The 16029-nt window shown below is 43.2% G+C and overlaps 1 protein-coding gene across 3 annotated transcripts in view; it reads left to right on the top strand.

Annotated features, from left to right (window-relative positions):
• Positions 1-13565, top strand: part of si:ch211-191a24.3 (tensin-3) — a 103109-nt gene extending 89544 nt beyond the window's left edge. For 2 of the 3 annotated variants that reach the window (XM_036978553.1, XM_036978552.1), the window contains 11 exons: positions 4289-4448; positions 4547-5079; positions 6679-6765; positions 6996-7127; positions 8298-8396; positions 8765-8842; positions 8962-9039; positions 9369-9537; positions 9664-9732; positions 9932-9961; positions 10341-13565. In XM_036978553.1, the coding sequence (XP_036834448.1) occupies positions 4289-4448; positions 4547-5079; positions 6679-6765; positions 6996-7127; positions 8298-8396; positions 8765-8842; positions 8962-9039; positions 9369-9537; positions 9664-9732; positions 9932-9961; positions 10341-10482 (1577 nt within the window). In that variant the 3' untranslated portion in view covers positions 10483-13565. The remainder of the gene's footprint in view (positions 1-4288; positions 4449-4546; positions 5080-6678; positions 6766-6995; positions 7128-8297; positions 8397-8764; positions 8843-8961; positions 9040-9368; positions 9538-9663; positions 9733-9931; positions 9962-10340) is intronic. The other variant, XM_021604524.2, reaches the window with a different exon arrangement.
• The last annotated feature ends 2464 nt before the right edge of the window (positions 13566-16029 follow it).

The raw sequence follows: 16029 nt of genomic DNA, 5'->3' as shown, positions 1-16029 counted from the left end.
CTGTCAGACTGGGCCTCTCAGTGTGTGGTGTGTGTATGGAGGACAGTGAACGAGAGCACATTCCTGTGGTCAATAGGGAGTCTGTGAATCCTCTTCAGAACAGAGAAGAGAAGGATGCTTGTGCTGTCGTGTCTGCGTAGTGTGAATGTATGTTTGAGAGGGAGACATTGAGAGCAAGAGAAAGAGGGAGAGAAAGTTGTGTGTGTCTGCTTGCCTGAATGTGTTTTTGACTCATGCCCATGGTTCGTTGCCATCTGGAAGTGCTTCTACATGGTTCTGTCCTGACTGAAACTGAGGAGATTTTATCCTCTGGTGTCAGACTCTGTAATGGCCGGACAGCAGAGTGAGAGGAACAGCTAGACAGGGGAAAGAGTACAGGAAAACAGTAACGGTAGAGAAAAGACTAACGGTCAGACTAAACTTAGTCCTGGACTAACAAACTCTTTCAAGGGAGAATCTCTACTGAACATGCTTTTTAGTAAAAAAACATTCTTAGTCTGGTCTGGAAGACCACCCCTAAGAGTTAAGAAGAGAGGTCTGTGTGTGTTTTTAATTTCCTTGTCTAGTTCTCTGTGTGACGATTTTCATTACGCTGCTCTTGGAGTATGTACAGTTGAAGTCGGAGTTTACATACACCTTAGCCAAATACATTTAAACTCAGTTTTTCACAATTCCTGACATTTACTCCTAATAAAAATTCCCTGTCTTAGGTCAGTTAGGATCACCACTTTATTTATGAATGGGAAATGTCAGAATAATAGTATAGAGAATTTTTTATTTCAGCTTTTATTTCTTTCATCACATTCCCAGTGGGTCAGAAGTTTACATATACTAAATTAGTATTTGGTAGCATTTCCTTTAAATTGTTTAACTTGGGTCAAACGTTTTGGGTAGCCATCCACAAGCTTCCCACAATCAGTTGGGTGAATTTTGGCCCATTCCTCCTGGTTTGTAGGCCTCCTTACTCACACAGGCTTTTTCAGTTCTGCCCACAAATGTTCTATGGGATTGAGGTTAGGGATTTGTGATGGCCACTCCAATACCTTGACGTTGTTGCCCTTAAGCCATTTTGCCACAACTTTGGAAGTCCATTTGGAAGACCCATTTGCGACCAAGCTTTAACTTCCTGACTGATGTCTTGAGATGTTGCTTCAATATATCCACTTAATTTTCCTACCTCAAGATGCCATCTATTTTGTGAAGTGCACCAGACCCTCCTGCAGCAAAGCACCCCCACACCATGATGCTGCAACCCCTGTGCTTAACGGTTGGGATGGTGTTCTTCGGCTTGCAAGCCTCCCCCTTTTTCCTCCTAACATAATGATGGTCATTATGGCCAAACAGTTCTATTTTTGTTTCATCAGACCAGAGGACATTTCTCCAAAAAATACGATCTTTGTCCCCATGTGCAGTTGCAAACCGTAGTCTGGCTTTTTAATGGTGGTTTTGTGGCAGTGGCTTCTTCCTTGCTGAGTGGCCTTTCAGGTTATGTCGATATAGGACTTGTTTTACTGTGGATATAGATACTTTTGTATTTTTGCTGCTGTTCTGGGATTGATTTCCATTTTTCGCACCAAAGTACGTTCATCTCTAGGAGACAGAACGCGTCTCCTTCTGAGCAGTATGACTGCTGCATCGTCCCATGGTGTTTATACTTGCGTAATATTGTTTGTACAGATGAACGTGGTACCTTCAGGCGTTTGGAAATTGCTCCCAAGGATGAACCAGACTTGTGGAGGTCTACATTTTTGGCTGATTTCTTTTGATTTTCCCATGATGTCAAGCAAAGATGCACTGAGTTTGAAGGTAGGCCTTGAAGTACATCCACAGGTACACCTCCAATTGACTCAAATGATGTCAATTAGCCTATCAGAAGCTTCTAAAACCATGACTTCATTCTCTGGAATATTCCAAGCTGTTTAAAGGCACAGTCAACTTAGTGTATGTAAACTTCTGACCCACTGGAATTGTGATAAAGTGAATCATAAGTGAAATAATCTGTCTGTAAACAATTGTTGGAAAAATTACTTGTGTCATGCACTTGCCAAAACTAGTTTGTTAACAAGAAATTTGTGGAGTGGTTGAAAAACGAGTTTTAATGACTCCAACCTAATTGTATGTAACTTCCGAACTTCAACTGTAGCTATGGATGTTGTGTTGCTTAGATACAGAGGTAGGGTCACTGGTGTGAGAAAATAGTGTCATCATTTTGGACTGTACTTAATTCAATCCAAATTCCTCAGCCTCCAGTCAATGGAGAAGAGAGAGGGGAAAGCGAGAGAGAGAGAGAGAGAGAGAGAGAGAGAGAGAGAGAGAGAGAGAGCGAAAAGGTGAGGAAAGTGGGAGAGAGAGAATGTCAGAATGAGAGAGAGTGGAAGAGGATGAGAGAGAGACAGAATGGAAGAGGATGAGAGAGAGACAGATGGAAGAGGATGAGAGAGAGATAGAATGGAAGAGGATGAGAGAGAGACAGAATGGAAGAGGATGAGAGAGAGACAGAATGGAAGAGGATGAGAGAGAGACAGAATGGAAGAGGATGAGAGAGAGACAGATGGAAGAGGATGAGAGAGAGACAGAATGGAAGAGGATGAGAGAGAGACAGATGGAAGAGGATGAGAGAGAGACAGATGGAAGAGGATGAGAGAGACAGATGGAAGAGGATGAGAGAGAGACAGATGGAAGAGGATGAGAGAGAGACAGATGGAAGAGGATGAGAGAGAGACAGATGGAAGAGGATGAGAGAGAGACAGAATGGAAGAGGATGAGAGAGAGACAGATGGAAGAGGATGAGAGAGAGACAGAATGGAAGAGGATGAGAGAGAGACAGATGGAAGAGGATGAGAGAGAGACAGAATGGAAGAGGATGAGAGAGAGACAGATGGAAGAGGATGAGAGAGAGACAGAATGGAAGAGGATGAGAGAGAGACAGAATGGAAGAGGATGAGAGAGAGACAGAATGGAAGAGGATGCGAGAGAGACAGATGGAAGAGGATGCGAGAGAGACAGATGGAAGAGGATGAGAGAGAGACAGAATGGAAGAGGATGAGAGAGAGACAGAATGGAAGAGGATGAGAGAGAGACAGATGGAAGAGGATGAGAGAGAGACAGAATGGAAGAGGATGAGAGGGTGAGAGTGGGGCTGCAGTGGATACAAGAAGGTATTTATGATGTCTGAAACTTTTCTCCATTACTCTCTCTCTTTCGCTGTCTCTCTCTCTCAGCTTGTTTTCATGTTTGCGGGTGACATGAATTATTTAAAAGGCAAGACTTTGACTAGTATATGAGAGACCTACAGACAGGGGGAAGCAGGTAGCATAGTGGTTAGGAAGGTGAGCCAGAAGCCAAAGGGTTGCCAGTTTGAATCCCGGGCCTGAGGGGAAAAATACGGCAGGGGAGTGAGCCGGCAACCAGGGGGTTGCTGGTATCAAGTTCTGGATGCCATTGCCTGCTGTTTGCCCTTAATCAAGGCACATAACCCACACAACAACAGCTCCCTGGAAGCCCAGTGTGGCAGCCCCCCGGCACCTCTCCAAAACATGTGTATGTATGTATGGCATGTATGCGTGTGTATGCGTGTGTGTGCGTGTGTGTGTGTGCGTGCGTGCGTGTGTGTGTGTGTGTGTGCGTGCGTGTGTGTGTGCCTAGCGTCGTCCGGGTTAGGGAGGGTTTGGCCGGTTGGGATATCCTTGTCTCATCGCGCACCAGCGACTCCTGTGGTGGGCCGGGCGCAGTGTACGCTGACCAGGTTGCCAGGTGCACGGTGTTTCCTCCGACACATTGGTGCAGCTTGCTTCCGGGTTGGATGCACGCTGTGTTAAGAAGCAGTGCGGCTTGGTTGGGTTGTGTTTTGGAGGACGCATGGCTTTCGACCTTCGTCTCTCCCGAGCCCGTATGGGAGTTGTAGAGATGAGACAAGATAGTAATTACTAATTATTATTACTAATTGGATACCACGAATTTGGGGAGAAAATGGGGTAAAATTGTAATTATTATTATTATTTTTTTTTAAAGCGGAAGTCAAATTTTGGTTGGACTTTGTGTATAATTAACCAATAAAGTGATTTTAATGTTTGTAGCCTTAGTTTTCCTTCTACACATACGGCTGCAGTATAGAGAAGGAACAAAGAGCAGTGTGTAGGAAAAGGACAATTCTAAAGTACGAGAAGAATTGGAACCAAACTTGTTCAGAAATCCTCCTGTTACATACTGTGTTAATGCACTTACCTGTAATGTTAAAAATGGAGCCACGCCACCGTCTTAAAGGGATAGATTGTTATTTTCCCGGCAGATTCCCAGAGTTTCCTGGACAGTAGTATGAACCAGACTCCAGTGTCGTCGGAAGGACAGCAGTTCCGCTCTGAAATGTCTGTCACTACCGCCTCCTGTCAGAGAATGTTCGGATCCATGCGCTCTGTATCGTCAGGCAGCTCCTTCCCACACACAGACAGGTACTGCTGGCAATCGCACTCTAACATGTGTGTGTGTGTACTATACTGTAGCTACATCTGTGTTTGTATCTGACCCTGCCCTCCTCTCTCCTCCTCAGCCAAACTCCACCTCCAGTGTGGCTGGACAGGACTCCAACGTCCCTGTCTTCCCTGTCTCCTTCCCCCTCTCTGTCACCCCTCAGTCTCCCCAATGCCCACAGCTCTCCCTGGGAGGCCCCGAGAGGCCTGGAGGGGTCTGTGGACCTGAGCCGTGATGAGAGGAGCAAGGGGTACCAGAGCCAGGGGGATTTAGCCTCTCTGCTGCTGGGGAATGGTGGTCTGGGACTGGAGCACAGCCTGTTGAAGGCAGTGGAGGGCCTGGGGGACCTTGATTTAGGCCTGAACCTGGGTCTGGACCTGGGGCTTGGAGAGGGCAGACTGGGGGGACTACCACCCCTGCTGCCTGAGAAGAGGGTACCGGGGCTAGGCTTGGGTGGGTCGACTTCCCCCTCGTTCAGTGGGTTCTCCAGCCCCCACAGTGGTAGTAGTCTCAGCATCCCCTTCCCCTCAGCTATGACCCCTGACCCTCTCATGACCTCTGACCATCTCAAAGGACTCAGCGCTGGTGGTGTAGCCCCCTCGCCTGGATCAGGTACACACACACACACACACACACACACACACACACACACACACACACACACACACACACACACACACACATACAGTCCCTCTGCTGGCCCCCATGTTGTGTTATAAACATACACAGTATAGACATGTATACAGTACCAGTCAAAAGTTTAGACATTCTCTCAACCAGTTTCATGAGGAATGCTTTTCCTACAGTCTTGAAGGAGTTCCCACATATGCTGAGCACTTGTTGGCTGCTTCTCCTTCACTCTGCGGTCCATCTCATCCCAAACCATCTCAATTGGGTTGAGGTCGGGTGATTGCGGAGGCCAGGTCATCTGATGCAACACTCCATCACTCTCCTTCTTGGTGAAATAGCCCTTACACAGCCTGGAGATGTGTTTTGGGTCAATGTCCTGTTGAAAAACAATTGATAGTCCCACTAAGCGCAAATCAGATGGGATGGCGTATCGCTGCAGAATGCTGTGGTAGCCATGCTGGTTAAGTGTACCTTGAATTCTAAATAAATCACAGACAGTGTCACTAGCAAAGCCCCCCCACACCATCACACCACCTCCTCCATGTTTTACAGTGGGAACCACACATGTGGAGATCATCCATTCACCTGCTCTGCATCTCACAAAGACACTGCAGTTGGAACCCAAAATTTCAAATTTAGACTCATCAGACCAAAGGACAGATTTCCGCCGGTCTAATGTCCATTGCTCGTGTTTCTTGGCCCGAGCAAGTCTTCTTCTTATTGGTGTCCTTTAGTAGTGGTTTCTTTACAATAATTTCGCCACGAAGGCCTGATTCACGCAGTCTCCTCTGAACAGTTGATGTTGAGATGTGTCTGTTACTTGAGCTCTGTGAAGCATTTATTTGGGCTGCAATCTGAGGTGCTGTTAACTCTAATGAACTTATCCTCTGCAGCAGAGGTAACTGTGGGTCTTCCTTTCCTGTGGCGGTCCTCATGAGTGCCAGTTTCATCATAGCGCTTGATGGTTTTTGCGACTGCACTTGAAGAAACTTTTACCAAATAGGTTTATCTTCTGTATCCACGCCTACCTTGTCACAACACAACTAACTGGCTCAAATGCATTAAGAAGGAAATTAATTCCACAAATTAACTTTTAACAAGGCACACCTGTTAATTGAATTGCATTCCAGGTGACTACCTCATGAAGCTGGTTGAGAAAATGCCAAGAATGTGCAAAGCTGTCATCAAGGAACTGGGTGTCTACTGAAGTATCTCAAATCTAAAATATATTTAGATTTATTTAACCGTTTTTATTCAACCCTTTTTTGGTTACTAAATGATTCCATTTGTGTTATTTCATAGTGTGGATGTCTTCACTATTATTCTGCAATGTAGAAAACAGTACAAATAAAGAAAAACCCTGGAATGAGTAGGTGTGTCCAAACTGTTGACTGGTGCTGTACGTTAACTCCATATATACAGTACATACAAAGACAATAGCATGCCTGATTTCACACACAGTCATACTGTCGCACACAGTGTTCACTGTAAATATGTGTATCTACTGTACCATCGTGCTCTAATCTCTAGAATGGGAGAGTCAGACTCAGTGGTTGTCTTTGCCTGTGCGTTGTGTTGCAGACCTGTTTGCCAGTAAGCAGCACACTGTGAAGTTTGTTCAGGACACATCCAAGTTCTGGTACAAGCCTGACATCTCCAGAGATCAAGGTAAATATTGTCTCTTAATATTACACGTGTGCTGCAAGAACTGTGTGTTAGTGAGTGTGTGTGTGTTGTCACCCTTTTTCCTATGTAGCGCACAACTACTATGGCCCCTGGTCAAATTAGTGCACTATATAGGGAATAGGGTGGCCATTTGGCATGCAGCCCTGAGTGACATATGGGCGTTGTGACTTTCTGTGTAAGACATGTGTTTTGTCCCCTGTGGCGCTCTGTAGCTATCACTATGCTGAAGGACAGAGAACCTGGATCTTTTGTCGTCAGGGACAGTCACTCATTCCGCGGAGCCTACGGATTGGCTATGAAGGTGGCCACACCCCCTCCCTCTGTCCTGACACAGAGCAAGAAAGGTTGGTGTCATAGGCTACATTTCTGTGCATCCCAAATGGCCCGTTATTCTCTATTAAGTATAAGGTACACTACTTTTGACCAGAGCCCTATGGGTATAGGGTGCCATTTGGGACACAGCCTCAGAGAGGTCCATCAGTTCTAACATGGTCTCATTAGATTCATTTCAGCAAGCCATGACACCCACCATCTCAGATTGTTCTGAATTGGTTTCTGTAGGCAACCTTATTTTGTTGAAAGACAATTTGAACTCTGAGAAAGGTAATTGATTGAACCCAAATTGGCCATTTAAATTTATAGGATTCATATAATATTCAATTGATACCCATCATCCGATTTGTACCAAACCTCTTCTTAACAATGATTAAGATGTGAGGAATCCAAATAAATGGTAAAAAGCCAAGCATGAACCCCCACCAAGCAGACAGTATCAGTTCTTTATCTTTAATAAGTAGGATGAACCTGCGGCCTGGAGTAATGGTTCTTTGAACCTTTATTTAACTAGGCAAGTCAATTTAATAACAAACTCTTATTTACAATGACTGCGTACCCCGGACGATACTGCACCAATTGTGCACCACCCTATGGGACTCCCAATCACGGCTGGATGTGATACAGCCTGGAATCGAACCAAGGACTGTAGTGATGGCTCTTGCATTGAGATGCAGTGCCTTAGACCACCGCGCCACTCAGAAGCCCAATTCATACTATGTAATGTATTCTCAGTGAATTTGGTGATGTTTTTTTTCCTTTTTAGAGTAATTAGCTGTTGAAGATGCTTGCATTTTTTCCCCATAAATTGGTGTGAAATTACCATGTTTTTTCCACTAGATGCTGCTTTCTGCTTCTGCCACACACATTTATCCATCAGAAATCCTATTTCTTGGGCTTCTTGAGGTGGAACGACTCTGTAGTGACATTTAACCATTGTAGTTATATAGTGTGTCACTTCTGACTTGTTTCAAATGAGATATGTCTGTCAGTCCAGGGTGGTCTAGGTTACCCCTAGTTGATGATCCTGGGTCAATTTTGTATTTTCTCCACTAATGGTTAAGGTTAGGATTGGGGGAAAGGAAGCTGATCCTATATTTGTACCTAGGGAACTTGCCATTTCTCAACACCTCTCTAAGTCTGATATCCCTCACTGATGATGTCACTTCCTGTCTCCACAGTGGGAGGGGACCTGTCTAATGAGCTGGTGAGGCACTTCCTGATTGAGTGCACTCAGAAAGGGGTACGGCTTAAGGGCTGTCCCAACGAACCCTACTTTGGTGAGGACATATTCCTGTGTGTTGTGTTGTGTGCATATGTTTACTGTATGTGTGTTGTGTTGTGTGACTATGGCTGCATTTAGACAGGAAGCCCAATTCTTATATTTCAGTAATTGGTATTTTGACCAGTTAGATCTGATGTGAAATAATCTAATGTGATTGACCAATTAGTGGAAAAAATATCAGAATTGGGCTGCCTGTTTAAATGCAGCCTAAGTTTACTGTATGTGTGGATTTGTTCACTTTTACTGAAATAATATACAATGTCCTCCTCTGGTGGACATACTGAGTAGTGCATCTAAACAGATCCACAATAACTAGATGGTATGTGAAAGCATCTGAGACAGTCTGTTTACTGTTCCTCGCAGGAAGTCTGACTGCATTGGTCTGTCAACATTCCATCACCCCCTTGGCCCTGCCCTGCAAACTCATCATCCCCGACAGAGGTAAGAATGTGTGTGTGTGTGTGTGTGTGTGTGTGTGTGTGTGTGTGTGTGTGTGTGTGTGTGTGTGTGTGTGTTTTTATAAGTTCCCGGCAAACTCTTTTTTCTTTCTGTGTTGTCAGATCCTCTGGAAGAGACTAGTGAGCCATCAACACAGTCAGCCACCAACTCTGCTGCTGAGCTACTCAAACAGGGAGCAGGTATTGTTTTATCTCAGCTCTCCTCTTCTCTGACATGGTGTGTGTTTCAGTGTGTCTCTGTTTCAGTGTGTTCATGTTTCAGTGTGACTCTGTTTCAGTGTGTGTGTGTGTTTGTGTGTGTGTGTGTGTGTGTGTGTGTGTGTGTGTGTGTGTGTGTGTGTGTGTGTGTGTGTGTGTGTGTGTTTCATGGCGTGTATCAACTTTCATTGTGTACTGTGTGTGTTCCTTTGTGTGGTTCTCAGCTCAGTAGAGCTGGAGTCTCTAACAGGGTACCAGGCTGTGTGTGTGTTACTGTATATGACATGTGTGTGTGTGTTTCCACTCCCCAGCCTGTAATGTGTGGTTCCTGGGCTCAGTAGAGCTGGAGTCTCTAACAGGGTACCAGGCTGTGCAGAAGGCAGCCAGCCTGATTCTGGCCATGGACCCTCCTTCTACCTCCACTGTGGTCCACTTCAAAGTCTCAGCCCAGGGCATCACCCTCACCGACAACCAGAGGAAGTGAGTCATACACACAAATGCATGAGCACACACTCATAATGTAAAGAACCTCCTAATTGCAACATATATTGTATACCTACACTACAATGTTATCAACCCTCACTGCCTGTCTCTCTCTGTCTGTAGGCTGTTCTTCAGGAGACACTACACTGTCAATACAGTCATATTCTGTGCTCTTGACCCACAGGAACGCAAGTGAGTACTGTACACTCCTTGGTGTGTGTGTGTGTGTGTGTGTGTGTGTGTGTGTGTGTGTGTGTGTGTGTGTGTGTGTGTGTGTGTGTGTGTGTGTGTGTGTGTGTGTGTGTGTGTGTGTGTGTGTGTGTGTGTGTGTGTGTGTGTGTGTGTTCCTGATAATCATGCATGGTAAGTGAACCTATTCTGTCCTCACCAGGTGGACAAGAGATGGCTGTTCCACTGCTAAGTAAGTCATCCCCTCATTTCACCTCCTCTAATTCTTTCTCTCGCTTTCTCTCTCTCTTTCTGTATCTCTCTCGTTTTATCTATCCATCTCATTGTCTTTCACAATTTCTCTTTCTGTTATTACTCCCTCTATCACTACTCTTTTCTGAATTATTTGCTGAATAGCACTGGGTTGTATTCTTTACTTCACACCATGTCGAAACATAGCAAAAGGTTTTGCAATGAAAATGAGAATTTCTTATTAGACAAATTCAGGTAGGTCACTCCCTGCTTCAGCCCATTTGTTTCCGTTTCGTTCCTAGTGAATATTACTGTGGATTATTCTGTTTGGCGGTTGAAGCTGAAGGCTTACTGAGCTTCTCTGCTGTTTCTCCTGTCAGGATCTTTGGTTTTGTGGCGAGGAAGTCGATGAATGGGACGGAGAACGTGTGTCACCTGTTTGCTGAACACGACCCCGAACAACCCGCCAGCGCCATCGTAAACTTTGTCTCCAAGGTGATGATTGGCTCACCGAAGAAATAACACATGCATGAATTCACACACACACACACACACACACACACACACACACACACACACACACACACACATACATTGTTTGTCCTGCTGGTACATACAGCACTAGAATGCTGATGTAGAAGAGAAGGGACTAATGTGTTGCATTATGGGATACTACCTGCAGAAGACAGTAGCAACAACTTTACGCTACACACCAGGGGCCTCATTTATTGACATTGCATATACACAAAATTTGCCCCAAAATCTGCATGCACCAGTTCTCAACAAAAGTTATCATTTATAAAAACTTGATGTGAGAATGTGATCACCTCGCCGCAAACTTTAGAACATGAACATCTGCTAGTGGTTGAAATATTGTATTACAAGCTGGAAAGTAAGGAGTTTGTAACGGTCTGTTGACAGGTTCACAGCAATTTGCTAGTGTTTTCTCTTTCAGAAACGGACTGACAGTCCTTTTCCAGATACACCATAAATTACAGCAAAAGATTAAAACATCATGCCAACACAGTAAATAGACTGGTAGTTTATGTAAATGGGTATAGGTTACAGTATTGCTGTTCGATCGGAGCGCGACATCATTGCGTATTTAATCTCAGAGCATATACCAAGGCAGGACATAGAAACCCAATAATCTATTGATAAACTAAATATTGAGCAACAATTATTGTTTTGCATTCTGTGGCCTAATGCCAATTGTTCCAAATTATACCTTAACTAATGGGTGTTATGGTCACCCTGAAGGGTGGATGGAGGGCGTTTTTCAGGCAGTTTTAATACTCGTTCACACACAGTTCTAAAACTGTGCCTGCGCCAAATTGATTAATGTCAATATTACTGTACATGTGCAGACTTTTCAGAAATGGGTCATATGACATCTAGTGTGAATGTATGCAATGGTTATACATGAGGCCCCAGAGGTGTACTGTAGGGTGATGTTGCCCCCTAGACACTGATCTTGGGTCAGTTTAGCATTTCCCCCACTAATGGTTAGGATTGGGGGAAGGGAAATCTGATCTGATCCTTTATCTGTTACTAGGATAAGCTTTACCCTGAAGCACATTGAGGACTTAAAAAAATACTTTATTAATATAACTTTTTGTTATCAGAGGAGGCTGATGGGCAGAGATCACTGTAATGGCTGGAATGGACAGGTATCAAACACATGGTTTTATTACAATGAGCCCGTCCTCCTTTATCTCCGCCCAACAGCCACCACTGCTGTTTGTGTATATATAGTCAGGATGTCATTGTAAAGGGAGGTTATCTGTCATGTATGATATGTATTTTTAATTCAGACATGTTTTTAACAAATGTATTTGCTGAAATGTAATCTATATGATAATGTCCCTCTAATCACACAGCATTAGCATTACTAGTCTGTCTCTACCCGCCATGCAGAGTAAAAGGCTCTCAACAAAGAACATGGTCACTTTTAATCACTTCAGCCAATCCCTTCAAAGTCATATTATCAATGAAACACTATACACTTTACAATCCAGTGCTTGACTTGGTGCGGAACACACCAATAGAAACAGTACCGGCACCTACTTCAGTCCAAGTCATGCACTGCTACTACTTTCCTTAGAAGCTTTTCATATAGATACTGTATACTGTACTTTTCCTCTGTAAGCCATTAGTATCAACCTGTAAGCCTTCAATCACTTTGGTGCTATTTTCACAAGCATGTGGTGAATTTCCTAATTTCTAAATGAGTGTAACCCCCACCCACCCCACCCCCCACCCCCTATCAAAAAGACCCCAGCAAATTCATTTTGGATTCATGTTTACTGTATAGGGCAGGGGTATTCCACTCTGACCCTGCAAGCCTGCTGGTTTTCTGTTGTACCTGATCATTAAGTACACACACCTGGTGTCCCAACCATTTTAAAATCTATAGGTTTACCAAATTAAGAGATTATCAATTAAGAGTAAAAGGTAAATGTATTTTAACAGATGAGAAGACAATCGTATCAAAAGTAATGTTTGATGACACCCAATAGACGATCTTCTGGCCACAGCCAACAAATGTTATAATTGTGTCTTCCATCCTAGACAAAAACTCATATCTGTTGTCCCATTAAATAGATGTTAAAACATTTGGAAATATATTTAACATGACGCATTATGTTTGAAAGAAGAATAACCCTGAGAAGACATGAAACCATGCAACATGGTGATGTGTTGCTCTTGAGATGAGTGTTGTAGCCATGGTAAGTATGTGAGGAACACTGCATCCCAAATGGCAATCTATTCCCTATACTGTATAGTGCACTAAACACACTGGACACAGATGTCAGTTTAGCGTCTAATTGTAACAGTGTCATTGGATTCAGGTTAAAAGTTGGATAAGAAAAGAGCGTTGGTGTATCTGTTCAACACCAAGCAGTTTTACATGTTGAGTCGACGTCATCACATTAATTAATTTGTTGAAATGGATTAGAAACAATGTTGATTAAAACAGTTTGTGCCCAGTGGGAAGTAGTGCTCCTCTGGTCAGAGGTAGTGCACTATATAGGGAATCAGGTGGCAGTTGGGATGCAGCCTAGTGCTAACCGAAGTCTCTTACTTGTCATTCTGTTGTAGAGTTGATGGGCTTGGTAGGGAACACTTTTTCATACTCACATGTTTCTGTGATCCATGTCTTCTACTTTTGCCCCCAAAGCATAACTTGGGCACTCAATTGTAAAAATGTGTAAATGAATGTTGTATAGTTGGTACTGTAACATTATCCTCACTAACATATTTTCGGAAAATAAAAAAACAACAGTTAATGTATTACATATATACATTCATCATATAGGGTACGGCCATATAAATATGTTGTGTTCAGAACTTCTGGATTGAGCAATGTTTTTTCATCATCTGTTGACGATTGTCGAACAAAAACTGCACAAATCGTCTATGTTTTTGCATATGCAAATAATTGACTTGAGTTTTTGAGCTTTTGATAGACAAAAACAGACAATTGATGAACGCATATATGGTTCCATCTGCAGTCATATGTCTCTGTGTGGCCATAGTCTTTTGAGTGTTTTTGCCAGTAGATGGTGCTGATCAATCACAAGAAAATAAACAAATGCAGGATGCCTTTGGTGTTTGTGTTTGTGTGTGTGTGTGTGTGTGTGTGTGTGTGTGTGTGTGTGTGTGTGTGTGTGTGTGTGTGTGTCAGTGGAGGCTCCTCAGAAGAGGATTGGAAGGACCATTTCATAAAAATAAAAAAGTGAAACATTAAAAAACAAATCATTTTTCGATAAAACTATACCAAATATATTCATATGTCACCAAATAATTGATTAAAACACAATGAAGGTCTATAGTAGCCTCAGGAGCACTCTGTAGAGTAGCACCATGATGTAGCTGGAGGACAGCTAGTTTCTGTCCTCCTCTGGGTATATTGACTTCAATTTAAAACCTAGAAGGCGAATGGTTCTCACCCCCTTCCATAGACTTACACAGTAGTTATAACAACTTCTGAAGGATGTCCTCCAACCTATCAGAGTGCTTGCAGCATGAACGGACATGTTGTCCATCCAATCAAAGAATCATAAAATGAATCTAGTACAGCTAGCTAGCACTGCAGTGCATAAAATGTGGTGAGTTGTTGACTCAAAGAGAGAGAAAGACAATAGTTGAACAGTTTTGAACTAATCAATTTATTCAAAAATGAAGGAGAAGCAAGAGAGAGCAAGCTATATTTTGTTATATATATTTTTTCCCTTTCGCTTACTTAGCTTTTGAATGCAGCTTGCTAGTTTAGCCTTCTCAAACACCCGGCTCAAACAGAGAGGAATGCCATGTTAGCTAGCTGGCAATGGCTATCCAACACTGGAACTTTTCCAAGTCTAGGTTCACTTTTGGTTCTATTAATTTATAGCCACCGGGGCCCACCTGTGTAACTGCTAAACTGCTTGCTGACTGTACTGCATGATTGTAGTGGGATTACTACAAGTTCTAGTAGCTATGTTTACTATGATGTCACGTTATCTAATACTCTACTCTTTATGGGTGGCAGGTTGCCTAGTGTTTAGAGCGTTGAACTTGTAACTGAAAGGTTGCAAGATCGAATCCCTGAGCTGACAAGGTAAAAATCTGTCGTTCTGTCCATGAACAGAACAAATTTGTTCTTAACTGACTTGCCTAGTTAGAGAATGTTTTTTTAAAATGGTGACAGCGATGTAGGCTGTGTGTACTGGTTATGACATGAAGGTTTTTGAAGTTGTTTTTTTTGCCTGGTCACAGACAGCTGATGTGTACTGAAGTCCATAAGTGAAGGAAAACGGTGAGAGGAGGAGAGCACGTAGATGCACAAAGGAATTAACGAGCAACGTGATCATGCTGATTGTATGTGGCTGCTATGAAAGGGAACTGCCTTTGTGTGTGATTAGGGGTGTATTCATTCCACCGATTCTGTTGAAAAATATTTATTAAACGGAAGCATATGGAATGAAACGGGGATAAACATACCTGAATTTGTCCAATGGAAATACTTGTTTGCAACTGTTGGTCTAATGATTACACACTAGATCAGCTAGATGCAGGCAAGAGTGTATTGAATGTGTCACTGTCTGTCACCTTGATTACTTGAATGTTTCTCTCGACCTGTGCACCTACGTTGTAAACTTTCATTCATAGGCTAGGTTGTAGCAACCTCAGATGGGTATAGAGACAATTCTACTATTATGTAGTAACCTAAACCTATCAATGTTACATTGAGCTGGGTGAATGGAATATGAATGACAGTCATCCAATATGCTGTAATAAAAATAAGACCATGCTCATGAAACAAAATAATCGTCCTCCCTCATCTTGAATGTCACCGACCGCCACTGGTGTGTGTTTGTGTGTGTGTGTTCCAGTATTTCTTTAACCGTCAGTTAGTGGGTCTTTGTCTAAGCCTTCAGGAGAGGAATGCCAGTCTGTCAGCTTTTCAGAACTGGTGAAACACAAACACTTTGTAATCTTGTTCACGTCCTGTCTCACACACCCCATCAAGTAATCATACTTGTTAAGTACAGAGAAACACCTGCAGATTTCTCTTTACAGGTCCACACATGCTGGCTCAATCACTCTTTTACTTTAAGAACATCTGTCAGTGTGTATGTGTATGTGTGCCAGTTAGTGAATTTGCATTGTCAGTGTTCATACATCTGTGTGTATCTCAATGTTTGTGTATGTGTATCGTATATCTATGTATTTCTGAATGTGTGTGTGTGTCATACTGTGGTGTGTGTGTGTCTGTTTGTGAGCATGTGAACCTATGTGTGTAGATGTGCTTGTCCAAGTGTGTGTGTGTGTGTGTGTGTGTGTGTGTGTGTGTGTGTGTGTGTGTGTGTGTGTGTGTGTGTGTGTGTGTGTGTGAGTGAGAGTGTGAGTGTGAGTGAGTGTGTGTGTGTGTGTATCTCAATGTTTGTGTGTGTGTGTGTATCTCAATGTTTGTGTATGTGTATCGTATATCTATGTATTTCTGAATGTGTGTGTGTGTCATACTGTGGTGTGTGTGTGTCTGTTTGTGAGCATGTGCACCTATGTGTGTAGATGTGCTTGTCCAAG

Source organism: Oncorhynchus mykiss, chromosome 5 (assembly GCF_013265735.2).
Source record: "Oncorhynchus mykiss isolate Arlee chromosome 5, USDA_OmykA_1.1, whole genome shotgun sequence".
Lineage (NCBI taxonomy): Eukaryota > Metazoa > Chordata > Actinopteri > Salmoniformes > Salmonidae > Oncorhynchus > Oncorhynchus mykiss.
Note: the sequence above shows the minus strand (reverse complement) of the source record. Positions and strands in the feature narration are given on the sequence as shown.